The following is a 19,454-nucleotide window of genomic DNA, read 5'->3' on the forward strand; positions in this document are numbered from 1 at the left end:
GTGGACGATGTCACGTCCACGCCGGCGCATGTCGTCAGATGGGGAAAGTGGCTCGATGAGAAAATTCACCGGCGAGGTTTGCTCCAAAACGTGGTATGGGCCCTCGTACTTTGGAACGAGTTTTGAGGAAATGCCGGGGGTTTGGTAAGGAACAGCCAGCCATACAAGTGATCCCGGGGAATAGCTGGGGCTTTGTGAAGAGTCGACGTTGTTTTCTTTCTGGCGCTGTTGTTCTCGAGACGTAAAGGTGCGTGCGAGTTCACGGCACTCTTCCGCATTTCGGGCAGCTTCGGACACAGATGGGCATTCGGATGCGTCAGGACGGTATGGAAGGAGAGTATCGATGGTGTGGGATGGTTCGCGTCCATAAAAAAGAAAGAAAGGTGAAAATCCAGTGGTAGACTGTGCCGCGGTGTTATATGCGAACGTAATGAATGGAAGAATGCGATCCCAGTTAGTATGATCGGATGTCACATACATGGCGAGCATATCGCCAAGGGTGCGGTTAAATCTTTCCCGTTAGTCTGCGGGTGGTATGCGGGGGAGCCCGTTAGTCTGCGGGGGAGCCCGTTAGTCTGCGGGTGGTATGCCGTGGTCTTGCGATGAACAACATGGCATTCAGAAAGCAGAGACGTGACGACTTCTGATAGGAAGGCTCGACCTCGATCGCTTAGTAGTTCTCGAGGTGCACCATGTCGTAATATGAAGCGATGAAGGATAAAGGATGCTACGTCCCGCGCAGTGGCACTTGGAAGGGCGGCGGTCTCAGCGTAGCGTGTTAAATGGTCCACAGCGACTATAATCCACCGATTTTCATCTGATGTTGTCAGTAGAGGGCCATAGAGATCAATTCCGACCCGATCGAAAGGTTTGGCAGGGCACGGAAGCGGTTGAAGCGCACCGGACGAGTGGAAAGGCGGTGATTTGCGACGTTGACAGTCAGGACAGCCCATAACGAATTTTCGAACGAAATTATACATTCCGCGCCAGTAGAAGCGATGGCGAATGCGTTCGTAAGTTTTGAAAACGCCGGCATGACCACATTGGGGATCGTCGTGAAAGGAGGCGCAGATTTGTGATCGCAAGCTGCGCGGGACAACCAAGAGCCACTTACGACCTTCGGGGGCGTAGTTGCGTCGGTGTAGTAGCCGATCACGAATGGCGAAATGAGCAGCTTGACGTCGGAGAGATCGTGGTACCGCAGTGGTTGACGATCCAGAAAGACAGTTAAAAAGAGAAGCGATCCACGGGTCCTTGTGTTGTTCACTGGTAAAGGAGTCGAGGTCGAGAGATGCGATGGAGATACCAGTGGTTCCGCAGGCCAAGTCGGGAGGTAAAGGCGAACGCGACAGGGCGTCGGCGTCAGAATGCTTGCGTCCGCTGCGATAGATGACACGAATGTCGTACTCCTGGATTTGCAGTGCCCACCGAGCTAGGCGGCCAGAAGGGTCTTTCAATGTGGCGAGCCAACAAAGTGAATGGTGGTCCGTTACCAGGTCGAATGGGCGACCGTACAAATAAGGGCGGAACTTGCGAAGCGCCCACACTAGCGCCAAGCACTCTTTTTCAGTGACGCTGTAATTGGCCTCAGCTTTAGTAAGTGTGCGACTCGCATAAGCGACGACGTATTCGGAGTAGCCCGGCTTGCGTTGGGCGAGGACGGCGCCTAGACCAACCCCACTAGCGTCTGTGTGAACTTCCGTTGCAGCTGTTGGGTCGAAATGCCGAAGAATTGGAGGAGATGTTAGCAGACTACGGAGCGTGGCAAACGCGACGTCGCAGTCAGAAGACCAGGATGAAAGGTCTGCATCACCGCGTAGGAGGTTGGTCAGTGGTGACATGATCGATGCAAAATTTCGCACGAAGCGCCGGAAGTACGAACATAGTCCGACAAAACTGCGTAATTCTTTCAGTGTTGTAGGTTTCGGGAACTCAGCGACTGCTCGCAGTTTTGCAGGGTCGGGTCGAACACCATGCTTGGAGACGATGTGCCCTAAGATGGACAGCTCTCGCGCGGCGAAGCGGCACTTTTTAAGGTTCAGTTGGAGCCCAGCGTTGGTTAAACACGTCAGAACCAGTTGGAGCCGAAGCAGATGCGTAGGAAAATCGGGAGAGAAAACGACAATGTCGTCGAGGTAGCATAAACACACAGACCACTTCAGCCCACGCAGTGTGTTGTCCATGAGCCGTTCAAACGTGGCAGGAGCATTACAAAGACCAAATGGCATTACGTTAAATTCGTACAGGCCATCTGGTGTAATGAACGCAGTTTTCTGGCGATCAGCTTCTGCCATAGGAACCTGCCAGTATCCAGATCGTAAGTCTAAGGAGGAGAAGAATTCGGCTCCTTGTAGGCTGTCAAGGGCGTCGTCTATGCGCGGTAATGGATAGACGTCTTTCCGCGTCACCTTGTTTAATCGCCGGTAGTCGACGCAAAATCGAATCGATCCATCTTTTTTTCGAACTAGAACGACAGGAGATGCCCAAGGACTGTGCGATGGTCGAATAACGCGACGGCGTAGCATCTCTTCGACCTGGTCGTTGATGACGTGACGTTCTGCAGCAGAGACACGGTACGGTCTTTGACGCAATGGCTGGTGCGAACCGGTGTCAATGTAGTGGTGCACTGCGGAAGTCCGACCCAATTGCGGCTGAGAAACGTCGAATGAATTCGCGAAGTGCTGGAGGAGATTAAGAAGCTCGGCGCGTTCATGGGCACTTAAGGTGTCGGCGATGGAACTCGAGAAGGTGTCACTCGATGAGCACTCCAGTGGGGAAAGGGCATGAAGTTCGGTCGAGGCGCTACTGCACGATTCGTCTGGCATGTTAAGGAATAAACAGGAATCGAGGTACTCCACACGACCGAGACATTCGCCGGCAAGTAGCGTAAGCGGTGCAGAAAGGGGGTTGTGGACGAAAATATTGCTTCGGCCCGCAGTGACGTCGAGTGTAGCGAAAGGCAAGGAAACGGCTCTGCGGCTCATGAAAATGTCGGAAGGTGTAAACATTACTGTAGCATCGTTATAGTCATCGCAGCAAACCGGGACAACGGCAAGAGAGGCTGGCGGAATTTCAGTGTCCTCACGCACGACAAGTTTTGGCGACCGCTCAAGGGTTTCGTGCAAAGGTTCGTCACACAGGTGCGAAAATTGAACTTCAGCGCGTGCGCAGTCGATGATGGCATGATGATTTGACAGAAAGTCCCACCCTAGGATAACGTCATGCGAGCACACCGAAAGGACGATGAACTCGACAACGTACATAGAGCCTTGGATGAATATGCGGGCCGTACAGGTGCCAAGAGGTCGAACTTGTTGTGCGCTAGCTGTACGAAGCGATAGTCCAGAGAGCGGCGTGGTCACTTTGCGTAGGGAGCGGCAGAGCTGGGCGGCTATAACAGAAACGGCAGCACCTGTGTCGACGAGGGCAAAGGTAGAAACACCATCGACAGATATAGCGACGACGTTAGCTGGTGAAGTGCGAGGACTTGAGCATTTCGACGACGGCGCAGTTCTTGCCTCTGGAACTGCGGCGTTCAGTTTTCCCGGTTGGAGGAAGCGGGTCTAGGACGCATTGGGGACAGTGATCGCCTGCGAGGAGATGGGGAGCGGGGAGAGTGAGTTTGAGGCTGGTGTGACCGAGACTCAGGAAAGTTAGTGCATCCATACTGCGGTGAGGGATAGGGAGCAGGTATGTGCATGGGCTGTGGGTCATACGGTAACGGCCGAGTAGCGTCGCGGAGTGGTTGGAAGCGACGGCGACAATATCGTGCCACGTGTCCTGGAGTACCGCAGGCGTAGCAGATTGGTCGATTGTCAGGAGTGCGCCAGGAATTGCTGACTCGTGGTGCGGCCCAAGGTGTCGAAAATGGGGTGGAGTGGGGAGCGACTGAAGACATGGGTGGCAAATGCTGCTGGCGGGGTCTGCTACGTACCACCTGGGCATACGTAAGGGGCGCGGCCACGGGCTGCATAGCCGGCGCATGGGCAACAGGCATGGCCACAGGCTGCTGGTGGGCAGCGACGGGAACAGCCTGAGCTACCTCTTCGGCAATAACGTCGCGGAGTGGTGAGGGCAGACGAGAGGACGGCGGCTGCTGCGTGAAGGGAATCAACGACAGTTGCCGAGCTACTTCTTCACGCACAAAGTCTTTAATCTCTTGCAGGGTTGGTGAGTGGTCGGGAACAGAAGTGAGACTGGAGAGCGAGTCGGCGTGTGAGGAAAATGGGCGAGTCAGGGCGCGCTGCTTGCTCAACTCGTCGAAACTTTGACACAAAGTGACAAGTTCCGCAACGGTGGCAGGATTACGGGCCAGGAGCAGCTGATATGCACCGTCATTTATCCCTTTGAGGATGTGTTGAATCTTCTCCGACTCGGGCATGGTGGTGCTCACACGGTTGCAAAGACCAATAATGTCTTCGATGTAGCTGGTGAAAGATTCCGTTGGCTTTTGTGCGCGAGTCCGCAAGCGTTGTTCGGCTCTGGACTTGCGGACTACGGGTCGGCCAAAAACGTCAGCAAACAAGGTTTTAAAGATGGACCACGTCGTGATGTCGTTTTTGTGGTTATTATACCACATTTCGGCCACGTCAGTGAGGTAAAAGATGACGTAAGTCAATTTGTCCGCGTCATCCCACTTGTTGTTAGCGCTCACCAGTTCATAGTTAGCGAACCAGTCTTCCACGTCGGTCTCATCAGCTCCGCTAAAGACCTTGGGCTCTCGCAAACGAAGAACGCCGGGGTTGCTGGGGGATGGAGTGGAAGAGCCAGGTTGCGCGTTGTTTGTAGCCATGATGGGAGGTAGCGTTCGGTTGCGCAGCTCCAGGTTCAGGCGACGGCGAATGGCAGCACCCAGGTTCAGGCGACGGGGAATGTCAGCACCTCCACCAATTGAAAAAGGGTTTATTGACGACTGTTGCGACGGTGGTCCTACGAAGAAACACGATCGTGCAAGAGCAACGGTCAAGCAGATGCCGGCGATGATCAGCACGAGCCGAGCGAGCGAAGCCCAGCACCCAGTACCCAAGCGGTGGCGATGTTGCTTGCCAACGACGCTCTTTCTTCTTCACAATATATATATATATATATATATATATATATATATATATATCCTCCTGACTTCCAGCTATGGCGATTTGTCCAATATATTGGACATCAAATACTCCATAACTACAAAGATCTCAGCATGTTTTCTTCATCAAACACCATTTTTTCAATATTTTCGACATCTACTAGTGCCCTCTATAAAGGTTTGTCGAAATTGCACCACGATATCCCGAAACAAAGAAGAAAACATGGTGGTGTTCAAAAGAGCAGCGTAATAGAAGTTTAACGGCGAAAATTAAGGTCCACTTTTGTGTAGTTCTTAAGCATTTGTTTAATGTTGAATATTAAGTTGCAGTTATTCTAGAATTTGTCATAATTTTCTTTGGCAACCTTGTTTTGTATTGCATCAGGCCCACTACTTAACGCTTCAATTCGGTTCCAGCGTCCAATTAATTGGACATCACGCCATACCAAAACCAAAGGCATCACGCAAATAATAAGCTTAACTTTTTATCTTCGTAATCTACCCACCCAGTTGTGAAAGATTCAGGAAATTTGGTGGGCCAAAATCCAACCCGGAAGTCAGGAGGATATATATATATATATATATATATATATATATATATATATATATATATATATATATACGATGTCCAGGTATCACTTCGAGTATAGTATGAATTGAAGTATTAAATGCGAAGCATTTATTAGCCAACTTCGGCGACTTTGAGCATATCTATCTATCTATCTATCTAGCCTCTTCCGTTCAGGTGCTCTCGTGGACACCCCATTTACTTGGCGTGAACCAAAATTAGCATGAGAGGGTAAGATGGTTTCACGAATATGACGCGCTTGTCAAGACAAGAATTATGTCACAATCCCGTCGCGTACGTCGTCAAACACTTTCATCCAGACGGTGGCACATACCCACGGGCGGGTATGTGCGGCTGGTATGTGGGCATGTGCCACAGGTGATTGACACTTGGTATCTACCCAGGAACAACGAGAAGACACATGGTCAATTTTAACGCACGAGTGTTCATAAATACCCGACATTGGCAGTGCCAACCCGACGAGTCCCACCTAGAATCGAACCCAAGCAACCTGGATGCCAATGAAAAATTTTACCACAGAGCTACGCCAGGTCTCGGCCCTACTTTTCAAATAGACGCTTATCTTCGTGAAAGGTTAAAAGTTATTGCAGTGCTGCCTACCCAGTTTTATAAACATTACACAGGTACTATTTTGATACAGCCGTCACTTAGGGTTAACGTCAGATGTGGTTAGTTGCCATGCGTTAAAGTTGATTTATGTAGCAGTGCCCGGGGACAGCATCTTCGCGAGTATCAGCGCTTCATATCAGCCTCTGGTGTTGCAAATGCACATGTTCCTGTTGACATCATTGTGCAAGGCCATACAACTGGTCATATAAACATCTGCAGCTCTTCAACAAATGTCTGTGCGTGCAACATTTGTACATATATTTAGCGTCATTTCATTACGTGCCGCTCAATAAAAAATACAGCAAGGTCACCTTTCCTCCACATGCTTCGCATAACGTGGTTCCCAGGTACGTGTAATCTGCGGATTTTTTTCTTTCATGTTGTATTCAAGGGGTCATTCGTATTTTTTTTATTGCATAGTTGGTGAACCATACGGCTAGGCCGAATAATTCAAGCGTCATAGTGATCGGGATGTGCTAATATCTGTCGGCACACTTATTGATTCTGTTTTAAAGCAGTTGCTCTGTGAGAGATATAAAAAAGCAGCATAACCACTCAGAGTTTGCAAATATACTTATAAGGCGAGAAAGAGGAAATGCCAATGAAGGAATAAGCGCGAGCAAAAAAAAGATCATGATTTTAGGGGCGCCTAACCTGATACACAGAATGAACGGTCATGAAAAATACAGTGTTGTGATTACCTTGTTAAAAATGGCCCCCTGCATCATGGCTCGCATGCGGCAACCGAACACGATGATGATGTCCATATGATAGACCGACACTAGATACTCGGCCGCGCTGACCGCAACCAGCAAGATGGCCGCCGCCGTCATGTCTCCTCGGGTGGAGCTGGCCATTAGTAGCCTGCACAATGAAGTAAATTACTCGTGCTGATCCACAACAAATGCGAGAGACTCGAAGTTACACCATATTACAATAAAGGGGATCATGAGTAGCATGCGAAGCAGCGCATGGGTCGAGTAAAAGCTAAATTAATCCGGGCACCTTGCCCTATGGTAACGCTTCCTTTCAAGGAAAGCACACCATAAATTCAGTTAGTTTCTGTTGCTATTACTCGTCCCGATCTCTTGTTGGTGCGCGCCACGCCACGTGGGATCACGTGGTTTCTTGCGTGTCTGCAGAATATTGTTCCCCTACTCCATCGTGTTATTGCCTAGAGGGTGTAAGCGAGAGAGGCCACAGCCTCTTACACAGCCATTTCCGCAGGCCCACGCGCAGAAGCAAGTTCGGGCCTGCGTTGCATAGAGGAGAGCGGGCACGTTAGAATAAAGAAAGAAGGAGACGGGACGCGCATGTGCTGTAGGGGTGTGCATGCCACGGAAGGGGAGAGAAGGGAAGCGTAGAAGAGGAGAGAGAGGGAGTATGGGTGGTCACGCCGCACACTGCATTGAACTCCGTCTTAAGCTGCTTCCTATCTAATAATGCTAGTGAACACGTATATCTCTATCTAGAACAACTGTACGGGCCAGCCGGGTGGACGAAAAAATCAGCGTATTTTGAGTCTAAGTTTGTATTTCAAGTTCAAAGGTAGAATAATGAAATAGGTATAGAGATGCATCAGGAATATGCCCCCGAAAGATACCGGTAGCGCGTACAGTGTATAATTATTACTGAGACGTAGGACAAGTCATTGGCCATACAGAGTCACAATAATGGCGAGAACTGCTGCACAATTGCTGCATAACTAAGCTATAACTGTTGCATTTTATTTATAGTTTATATTTTGCCTTGTTTGTAAAAGATTGCTGATGTGCTACTCTGAACATTTCGAACCACCCTTCTGACTTGTAACACTTAAAAAAGCTGCTCTTCTGTTGTTTGTGCTTTAGTTTCTCCTAATACACAGAAGGTCGCACCTGTGGTTTGTAACCTTGGAACCTCCTCCTTCATAATTATTTGCATTGTACTACATTTCTGTTGCTAATAAATAAAAATTGATTCGTTGATTGATTGATTGATTGATTGATTGATTGATTGATTGATTGATTGATTGATTGATTGATTGATTGATTGATTGATTGATTGAACTACAGTTTTTAATGTTCGCGCAGCTTTGAATTACGCCATTCTGTCGTTATGAAGGAATTTTGTTGTGCAAGCAAAGGCGCACAACAGTTCATCCATTCCACAATGAAATGGTACACTAATTTATAATCCTTTAATAAAGCTCATTCGATACGCAGCCCTCACAGCGCAAGATAATGAAGCTGAAACAAGAATGACCAAGGTATGTCCATGAAGATGACAAACACTGAATTGTTCAGTGTTCATTTCAGAATTGTCGTGTTTCTGCCACAGAAATGGCTAACCACTAAGCGAGTGACTACGAATGCCATACACATCTTCGATTACGCTAATCCTCTTCCCAGCAAAACGTGCTTGTTATCACTTTTATGTCACAAAGCACAACACCAATTAAAGACTAACGCGCGGGAACACTTCAGTCTGCGTCTCTGAGCAGGAAAATGAAGACATAACCGACATGATATTGCTACATGCATATATATTGATATTCTAGGGGGCGACGCGCGTCTGTGCCTGACGAGGAAGACGAAGGGTTGTGTCCGCTCGATTACTGGTGAACCGGTCACGCCTTTACCGCTGGTTTTGAATACATCTCATCCCCAGCCTCGTCGATACCACGTCTCTTCTTTTCCGTAACATATTTGGTGGAGGTGGAACGTTCCCCGTCTTCACCACGAAGCTTCGCAGTGGCCGCACCGTTCAGTCTCCGGCCACGGCTACCAACGACAACAACCCATCAGGGTCTCCATCTGTATCTCCAGCCACAACATATCTGACGATGCCCACATCCCGTGATACCGGTACATTCTCCGCAAAACCAGGGCTTGACATTGACTACTGGCTCCGTATGTACGAGCGTGTTAGCCAGACACACCGATGGGACCCTACCATGATGCTCGCCAACGTAATATTTTACTTGGACGGCACCCTACGGGTCTGGTTAAACGCCCATGAGACCGAGCTCACCAGCTGGGATACCTTCAAGGAGAGACTACGCGACATCTTTGGGGACCCGTCCGGTCGTCAAATGGGTGCGCGAAAAGAACTCGCCACTCGTGTGCAGTCCCCAACTAAGTCGTATGTCTCGTACATACAGGACGTGCTCGCGTTGTGCCGAAAAGTGGACGAGCAAACGACAGAGAGTGACAAGGTGGGCCACATACTCAAGAGCATCACGGACGACGCCTTTAACTTGCTCGTCTACACCAACGTCACGACCGTAGATATGATTATCAAGGAATGCCGCCACTTCTAAATGGCCAAAAGCCGCCGTGTTTTGCCTCAATTTACTCGGCTACCAACACTACTGTTACATCCACCTGCATCGACCTCGGTGCCGCACCAACCATGCAGGACAGCGCGGCACAAATAGTTCGACAGGAGCTTGAGACGTCAAGTCCGGCACCATTTCCTCCACGTTCGCTCGACTATGGCACCGCACAAACGCCTCTGGCGGTCTCCGTTATTCAAACCGTCGTGAGGCAGGAAATTGCAAAGCTCGGTTTTCCTGTGGCCTGCTCTGTCTCCCGACCCATCTCCAGACCAATGACAACAAATTCACCACGCCATGACTCACATTTTCTTCCACGTACCCGAAATCCAGCGGAATGGAGCACTGCAGACGAGAAACCGATCTGCTTCCGCTGCCACCGAGTTGGCCATGTCTCCCGCTACTGCCACAGCACTTGGACGCCCTCGAACTGGAGCCCATTTTCCTCTTCTCACCCAACCGAGGATTCCCGTCGATATTCGCCCAGTCGTGTGTACACTGCTTATGACGTCCCCAACAGGCACTCCACCGCTCGGTGACCGTCACCTCAACGCCACCGTTCCCCATCGCCCCAACCACGCCGCTATCCGTCGCCGGTAAACTATGGATCCTCTCTGACGGAAAACTAGATCATGCAGCTCCGGGAGGTAGTGCTGCATCACTTGCGACTGATCCAAATCCTCCGTTGACGCTCCCCACCAATACGAACTTGATTGAGGTGTATGTGGACGGTATTTCTTTGACGGCGTTAGTTGATACCGGAGCTCAAGTGTCTATAATGGGTGCTCATCTGTGTCGCCTGCCCAAAAATGTCCTCACGCCTGCAGCAACTAAAACCCCACGTGTCACTGATGGTGGAACTGTGGCCATCACTGGAATGTGTACCGCTCGTGTTAGTATTGCCAGCCGCCATGTCCCCGTTTTATTTACGGTGCTTGAAAATTGTCCTCACGACCTGATCTTCAGCGTGGACTTCTTATCGACGCATTCTGCCCTGATAGATATTGCCGCCGGTACTCTCTGCCTAGCACTTCCTCTTCTCCCGGATTCTCACTCTGAACTTCCGAACAGCCTGTGCACCACTGACTTATTCCGGATACCGCCTAAAGCTCTCACATTCGTTGAATGACAACACCCTCTCCCGTGCTCAATGGTGATTATATCGTGACACCGATTACTGATGTTCTCCTGGCGCGTGACATTACTGTACCCACACTCCGTCATAACCTTGGCCTCTAACCGAACATATTTACCTGTTATCAATTTTGGTTTCATAAAACACGTGCTACCCCAAGGAATTTTGGTCGCCACGCTAAGACCCTAATTGACGACCATGTCACCTGTTTTACGGCAGACGTATGTCCCGAGCACCCACATCACTCGCAGGATGCCACGTGCCTCAATGCGACTTTACGCTCCTTGATCACCCCGGACCTCAAACTTGAGAAGTCAGCCGCACTGTGCTGCCTTCTGGCTTCATACCGTGACATATTGCACATCGACAGCCGTCCACTCGGCCAGATTTCACTCGTCACGCACCGCATTAACACAGCTGATTCTCATCCCATTCATCGGCGACCATACCAGGTGTCTGCCACCGAGCGTAAAGTAATTCAACAAGAAGTCACCAAGATGTTAGCCAAAGGAATGATTGAACCCTCTTCGAGCCCTTGGGCGTCCCCCATTGTGCTCGTTAAAAACAAAGATGGCACGTGGCGCTTCTGCGTGGATTACTGTCATCTGAATAGAATCACGAAAAAGGACGTTTACCCATCACCCCGCATTGATGTTGCTCTCGATTGTCTCCACGGCGCCAGATACTTTTCTACAATAGACCTACGTTCCGGCTACTGGCAGATTACTGTCGACGAAAAAAGACCAGGAGCAGCCTGCATTTGTAACTCCAGACGGCCTATATAAGTTCAAGGTTATGCCGTTTGGACTATGCAACGCCCGAGCTACGTTCCAGCGCATGATGGACTCTCTGCTACAAGGGCTCAAATGGTCAACATGTCTTTGTTATCTTGACGATGCCGTTGTATATTCCCCAACGTTTGAGACCCACCTTCAGCGTTTGTCAGCTATTCTCGACATATTCCGCACTGCAGGCCTTCAATTAAACTCGTCGAAGTGCCACTTTGGACGCCAGCAAATTACAGGGTTGGGCCACCTTGTCGACGCCTGTGGTGTGCAGCCGGACCCCGAGAAAATTCGTGCAGTCACCAGTTTTCCTGTACCCCAGTCAGTCAAAGACGTCTGGAGTTTTGTTGGACTTTGCTCCTATTTTAGAAGGTTTGTGAAAGATTTCGCAACCATCGCTCGACCCCTCACAGAGCTTCTGAAGAAAGACGTCACATTTACGTGAGGTACCGACCAAGCTGCTGCTTTTTCTCACCTAATCACGCTACTGACGACTCCACCCGTATCGGCTTACTTTCACCCATTCGCTCCGACGGAAGTTCGAACCGATGCTAGTGGTCATGGAATCGGAGTCGTGTTAGCCCAATGCCAACGGGTACACGACCGAGTTGTCGCCTAGGCTAGCCGCCTCCTCACAGCTGCTGAGCGCAACTATTCTATTACGGAGCGTAAATGTCTTGCTCTTGTTTGGGCAGTCTCAAAGTTCCGCGCATATTTATATGGCACTAATTTCTCTGTGATAACTGACCATCATGCGCTATGTTGACTTACGTCACTGAAGAATCCTACTGGCCAGCTCGAGCGCTGGGCTCTGCGACTCGCAGAATATACCTACACGGTGACGTACAAATCCGGACGCCTACATCAAGATGCAGACTGCCTGTCCCGCTACCCGGTCGCTGAGTCGAACACTATGCCTGACACCGACACCGAGCCTTACGTATTTTCTCTTTCGCAAATGACATGCATCGATGACGAGCAGCACCATGATACGTCCTTACGTGCTATCATTGAGCGCCTCGAATCACTATCTTCCAGTCAGTGCCATCGCTCATTCGTGCTCCACGATGGTGTATTATACCGCCAAAGTTTTAAGCCGGATGGACCCGCTCTGCTGCTTGTCATTCCGAAACACCTTTGCTCGGAAGTTCTAAATGAACTTCATGACCTTCCTACTGCTGGTAACCTTGGTGTGTCACGCACTTATGACCGAATACGCCGACGCTTCTTTTGGCCAGCGCTTGCACGCTCAGTCAGAAGATACGTTGCGGCTTGTGAGAAATGTCACCGCCGCAAAACACAATCGACACTTCCCGCCGGACGCCTTCAACCACTTGATATTCCATCAGAACCGTTCTTCCACGTTGGCTTCTACCTACTTGGCCCTTTCCCCTTGTCTTCCTCGGGTAACAACTGGATAGCCATGGCCACCGACTACGCCACGTGTTATGCCATCAGACGAGCTCTTCCAACAAGCTGCGCCACAGATGTCGCCAACTTCCTCCTCAAAGACGTGATTTTGCAACACGGAGCCCCACAGCAGCTCTTTACAGACCGTGGCCGCACCTTTTTGTCGAAGGTCATAGCCGACATCTTGCAGTCCTGTAAAACGAGACACAAGCTGACTACGTCATACCACTTGCAAAGCAATCGACTCACGGAGCATCTAAATCGAACTCTTACAGACATGCTTGCTAAGTATGTTTCTACCAACCACACCGACTGGGATCTTGCGTTGCCGTACGTCACATTTTCCTACGATTCTTCCCGCCATGACACTGCTGGTTACTCTCCATTTTTTCTTCTGTTTGGCCGAGAACCTACATTGTCTCTAGACACCGTCATACCATCCCCTGGAGTACTGACCAGTGAATATGCCATGGACGCTATCACTCGGGCCGCTCACGCACGTGAAATCACCCGTACTCGCCTTCTGAGCTCTCAAGAGAAGCAACGGTGCTTGTATGACCAACGACACCACGACGTACACTTTCCGCCCGGTTCTTTGGTCCTGCTCTGGTCTCCGGCCCGTCAAGTTGGCTTGTCAAAAAAACTGCTTACTCGCTACACAGTTCCATACCGAGTCCTTCGTGTGGTTACTACTGTAACATATGAAATTGGTCCTGCCACCCTGTCGCCTTCATGTGGCCAACATGCTACCGATATTGTACATGTTGCGCGCTTGAAGCCCTACAACTCGCCTAGTGACATTGACATTTAGATGCGCCGAGACGGCGCTTGTGCCGCCGGTGGTTATGCTACATGCATATATATATTGATATTCTAGGGGGCGACGCTCGTGTGTGCCTGACGAGGAAGACGAAGGGTTGTCTCCGCTCGATCACTGGTGAACTGCTCACGCCATTACAGCTGGTTTTGAATACATCTCATCCCCAGCCTCGTCAATACGGTGTCTCTTCTTTTCCGTAACAATATAGAAGTTACAACACGAAATAAACACACATCTACCATTGCCCTGAATGAATTAGTGGTAGCGTGTCAAGACTCGTAGTCTGATATTTGTCCAAATGTCATGGGTTCCAGTATGACTCCGCAAGCTTTCTTCAACGTTTCTGACTTTCTTTCTACTAGTGATCGTTATTTAGCCATCATTATGGTCTGCACGTGATGAAACTTGTCAAAAATAATTCTAAAGCCTAATTTTGGTCGATGAATTACCAACTGACCCTATCATTCACTTTGATTACCCAATTTTGGCTGGATTTCTGCTATATTTTTTCGTGAGTTGCAGTACTATACTCTTCGGCGGGCCATGCTACTTCATTTTGGCGAGAGTTATGTTACTCTGTTAAGATGAAGCACTGCCGCACTTCCAATCTGGAAAACAGTGTGGGATATGGGACGAGGAAATACCCTCCTAAAGAGAGTCCCTTAGATGTTAGAGTGTAGTGATGCAGAGTCCAACCGACCAGTCATGTCAAAGCCAATCATCGTTGCTTTCCTCATGTTTCACATCCGCACTTCCATAACACAAACCACCACGCGTTCTGGTATTCATCCATAGCCATCAAGACTATGAGTAGTATCAGCAGTGCATACAACGAATCGACTGAAATGGACGAGACAAAAGTTACACAATCTCCCGTTAAATGAAACCTTGTGTAGATGCGAAGCAGTGAGCGCTATTGGTTACAGTGGAGGTGACGTTCACACTGGCACTCATCGCGTCATCGCACAAGAGAGAAACCCTGGGAGTCGCAAAGCGCGCACTCTATGACCAGTATTTCCTACTAGAACATGTCACTCGCTGCTCATGGGCAACGAGGGAGAGAAGACTTCGATTAGACACGTAGACCTGCAGTCCACTTTCAGTTGTTGCGCATGCTGTGAATTTTTACTGTTCGAAAAATGTGCAGAAGCAATCTCCCGTTGGCACTACCTTGGAGGTCAAAGTCCCGTTCCCATATGCACGGTGCGGCCTGTGAACGGTTGTGGAACACGGGCAGTCGGTTTTCCCAACCAAGAAATTTGCTTAGCGTGCTCTGTCTGCATCGGCCTCTACGAGGCAACAAAAAGGGGGATGGCAGCGTAAGGAAGAAGAAAGAAGGAGGGAAAGTGCATGCGCAGGGGGGAGTAAAGGTGGTGGGGAGGAATGCTTAGAATAGAAAAAGGGAACTAAGATAGGCTAGGGCAGCGGGTAGGAATGCACAGAGGAGAAAAAAAAGGGGGGGGGGGAGAGCTAGGATAGGTTAGCAGACGCTCTCTGCGCCGGCGTTGCGAGGCGAGATACGGGGGACCGTAGGAGAGACGGGAGAGGGAGACCAGACGCGCATGCGCAATAAGGATGGTCATGCCAAACACCGGATCGAGCTCGATTCTAAGCTGCTTCGCACTTAAAAACGAAGACTCACTCGAGTGCAGGCACCCTGGCAAGTAGGCATCCGAAATAAGCCAATGTGCAGACGGTGACTCGGACCACGTCCACCCAGAGGACGCCAATCATAGACTTCAAGAAGACGCGACGCCTGATGACGTCCTTTTTTCTGCGGTGTCATTGAAGAGAGAACTCTGGTTAGTCAGAAATCATCGCTTTGGCTGTCGCATGGTTGGTTCTTTGGATATATAAGTGCGTTATTAAGAAGCATAATTTAGACAATAAAGTGAGGTTTCAAAACTAACTGACCAGGGGCTACTCAAAGAACTCCAGCATCTTTTTTGGCTGAAATTGGGAGAAACTCATTCAACTACTAGGCCATATAAACTAGGACTTAAAAGCATAAGGCATACAAAACCTAAAGCAGAGAGCCAGTTATGCATAAAGAAGTTTTTGATCAGTATGAAGGCTACCATATGCACTCATATAAGGTGAAAAGTTCTATAAGGTTTGCTGGGTGTGTATTCCCTTACCCATTCATTCTTGCAACTGTGGAGCAAAATAATAAAGCGTAATAATAGACATGATTCTCACTGCTATTGATTATTCACACCCCACGACACTACCCATTAGAAAATCTTACCAATTGATTTTTAACGTTTTTTTTTTACCCTGGTTCATTCAGGCATCCATGAATTAGTTAATGGAAGATACGCACGTGAAGCGAAAGCACACATTGCAGTGCGGAATGCTTTATGGCGATATGTATGAAGAAGGCATACGCATTTCAATGGAAATGTCACTGTAAGGTAATTAGCAATGAAACGCAACATAGGATTATCACAAGCAAAAGTTAATGCATAGCTAATACTACCTCTAACGTTAATGTCGAGCACTCTTTGCTGATGACCGACAGGTATGGGGTGGATACCTAAGCCCGTCGTACGCAATACAGACAGGCTGTGGCATGCAAAACATTATATAATAAGTACACCTCCCTACAAGTAAATTTGTTTCATATTTTTACCACTTGCAAGTTACAATTTTGAATACCACAGGCGTACAAGCGGTGATAATAAATATGGTGAGCTGTGTTTTCCAAATTAATTCTGCTCTTGCTTAACTGTGTCCTCGGGTAATTGCTGGTATTTTTCTGCAAGCAGTTGCTTTGAGGCTTATGTTAGTTCAGCCGATAAAGCAACTAGAGCCGTCGACAGCTGTTCGTTAGTTAAGTTCCTGTTTGCTGTGGCAGATTTCTATCATTTCATGTGTCACTGAATTTACGTAGATATGGTGCAATATATTCAATTGTTATATATAATGCTTTCATACCATATAAAGCCAGTTTTTATTTCACAAGTGTAACGAACTGACATATCTTAACTAATCACTATGGCGTCTGTAAACTAAAAGAAGAATTTATATGTGCAAGACATTTTTTCCTGTAGAAGTTTTAAGGTTTCAGTTGTGTTGTCAGTATTATGTTAATAAGTGCTTCCTGTTTTCATGTGTGAATTTGAAGTTTTATCTAGCCGAAAACTTTATTTTTCCTTGGCATCTTTAAGCTGTCATCTTTAATTGAGGAGGGGCAGAACACTAAATTTTTCTTCCCGTTTTCTTGTTGAGTTATATCCACGTTGTTGTTCAAAATTGAGAAAGAAGAGCTTTCTCCTACGTGCGATGAATGACCAACTGCGACATTTCTCGACACTTGCCCACGTGTGATGAACGTGTTGAGGTACGTCACCAAGTCCTTACACCTCATTCCACGTCTCAGCTCTGGAAATTCAGAGTCCATGTCTTTGGTTCCACGGATTTGCTCTCGAAAGAGGCTGCGTATAAAAGAAGCAGCACATAAATTAGAAAGGTTTCCTAAAACAACTTGTTTTGTAAGTTATAGTAACCGCCTCCTTGTTTAACCTTTTTTTTCTGCTTTTTGTGTCTTACTTCCTGCCACAAATTGAAAAAAAAGCGCTTATCGAGCTAATAACAGCTTTTGCACTGGACCATAGCCTAGCGCCAACGCAGCCGCCGTCAAAATGATTTTACATAAGTGAGTAGGACTCTGTTAATAAATTATTCACTGTATTGTTGTAAAAGGTACATTTTACACTTGATACAGTTAATTTAGGGCAGGTGATGAAACAGCGTGATTAGGACAAGGAGACCAAAGGAGGAAGGGCCATGGGACAAACACCATGGTATTTGCTTACCTACATCCTCTGCTCTACTTAAGAACCAACTCATTGTGATAAAGGGGGAAGTGTAGAAGAATAGGAAAAAAGGGGGAGGGGACGCGCATGCGCAATGGCGTTTACAGTGCCCTCGCGCATGCGATTCTCTTTCTCTCTTTCTTTTCTCCTGCGCCTTCTCCTCTCCTACGCTTTCAGGGAAGAATGCATATGAGAGGGTCCCCAGGAGCATATATGATTGATTTATATGTGGGGTTTAACGTCTCAAAACCACTATATGATTATGAGAGACGCCATAGTGGAGGGCTCCGGAAATTTCGACCACCTGGGGTTCTTTAACGTGCACCCAAATCTGAGCACACGGGCCTACAACATTTCCGCCTCCATCGGAAATGCAGCCGCCGCAGCCGGGATTTGAACCCGCGCCCTGCGGGTCAGCAGCCGAGTACCTTAGCCACTAGACCACCGTGGCGGGGCGCCGAGGAGCATATAGTTTCCTAAATATACACTAGTGGGAACTCTTACCCTCGTGTCTACGGGGCCTGCAACACATAGCACTTCAGCTGTCATGGGAATTATGGGTATTAGATAGATTTGCCTAGTCTTCGTACTTTACGTTCATTCTGGTTTCGCATGGCTTGAAGCTGCTTTGTCACGAAGAGAGAGACAACATTTATTTTTTTAAAAAAGGGTGGTTCATCGTGAGTGGGGCCCTTCTTCCAAGGCTCTACTGACTATAGCGGTTTGACGGGCCTGACCCACGGTCACCAGTTGGCTTCCCAGGATCCATTCAGTGAGTCACGCCTCCCACGACCACGTATGTATTAGGTGCGTAAGTCCTATGTCGACTGTGACAGGCCGCGAAACTACAATCGGTAAATGTTCGGCAGTTACGCTTCACCACCTCAATTTTTTCAGACTTACTACTTCAAATCGGGTCACGAAGTGAAAAACGGTGTGCTCTTTCCTTCGAAACAAAACGAAAAGACAGCAATAAACGAGGCCACAAGTGCGAATCGCCACCTGCAAGCACGAACACTAGGCTAATATATGTCATACCCATAATTTCCATGGTCGCTGAACGATCGCAGCGCCAATGTCACCCTCTAGTCAATTTTAGGGAACTCTATGCCAAAGAGGGGGTCCCTCTTCTCTAGGCATTCCTCCCTGCGGTGTTTACACCGCCATTGCGCATGCGGTTATAAGCGAGCGTACGTAAGCAGAGGCTCCTTGCATGACAGGAGAAAAGTTAAGGTAGGAGGGAAGTGGACATAGTGACGCGTAGTTGTTGAATAAATGTAAGGAGGAGGGCTGCGCATGCATAGTATGAGACCCGAGCGCGAGATTCTCCCCATTTAAAACACTACTGCAATAAGAGCCGCAGAGAGGCAAGTCGATGGGTGATTAACGTGCCTTCAAGGCAGAAGCCAGCGAGGCGTGGACAGGTTCCACTGGTTCATGGCTCAAGCTACGAATATCTGCCTTTCCTGTTGCTGAAGCGCAGTGTGAGAGCGTATATATGAGCAGACACGTAGGGTACACTATTACGCGGGAGCGCGTGCCATGCCGTGTGTATGCTCTATGAACGACGTTTTGAAAATGTTCTTATTGATTACCAGTGTTCATTATGCGCTCCCATCTTGATGTGGAAGTCATGGCATGCTGTGTACAGCCTACCGGACTGAGGCACGATCAATAATTTGTTTCTTAAGGGCGAAGCTCCTCATAGCCGAGACGTTGGCGTCGGCGCTGTGCGCCATAGCCGCAGCGGACGATGAAGATACCTCACATCACTTCATTTTCTTAAAAAGCCCTCAAGGGGGTATTACTTAAGGGGTGGGTATACAGTATAGCCAGGTGAATTCACTCGGTAAGAAAGTTTGTTACATTGTCCACGAAGTCTGATAGATTAGTAATGGCTG

The 19,454-nt window shown here is 48.6% G+C and overlaps 1 protein-coding gene across 3 annotated transcripts in view; it reads right to left on the bottom strand.

Annotated features, from left to right (window-relative positions):
- The window catches only part of LOC119163186 (multidrug resistance protein mrp-7), a 102,915-nt gene that overhangs the window by 54,999 nt on the left and 28,462 nt on the right, over window positions 1–19,454 (bottom strand). For all 3 annotated transcript variants that reach the window (XM_075873921.1, XM_075873920.1, XM_037415132.2), the window contains exons 7-9: window positions 17,056–17,172; window positions 15,378–15,509; window positions 6,971–7,133 (exon numbers count right to left, since the gene is read on the bottom strand). In XM_075873921.1, the coding sequence (XP_075730036.1) occupies window positions 6,971–7,133; window positions 15,378–15,509; window positions 17,056–17,172 (412 nt within the window). The remainder of the gene's footprint in view (window positions 1–6,970; window positions 7,134–15,377; window positions 15,510–17,055; window positions 17,173–19,454) is intronic.

This window comes from Rhipicephalus microplus, chromosome 9 (genome assembly GCF_043290135.1).
Source record: "Rhipicephalus microplus isolate Deutch F79 chromosome 9, USDA_Rmic, whole genome shotgun sequence".
In the NCBI taxonomy this organism is placed as follows: domain Eukaryota; kingdom Metazoa; phylum Arthropoda; class Arachnida; order Ixodida; family Ixodidae; genus Rhipicephalus; species Rhipicephalus microplus.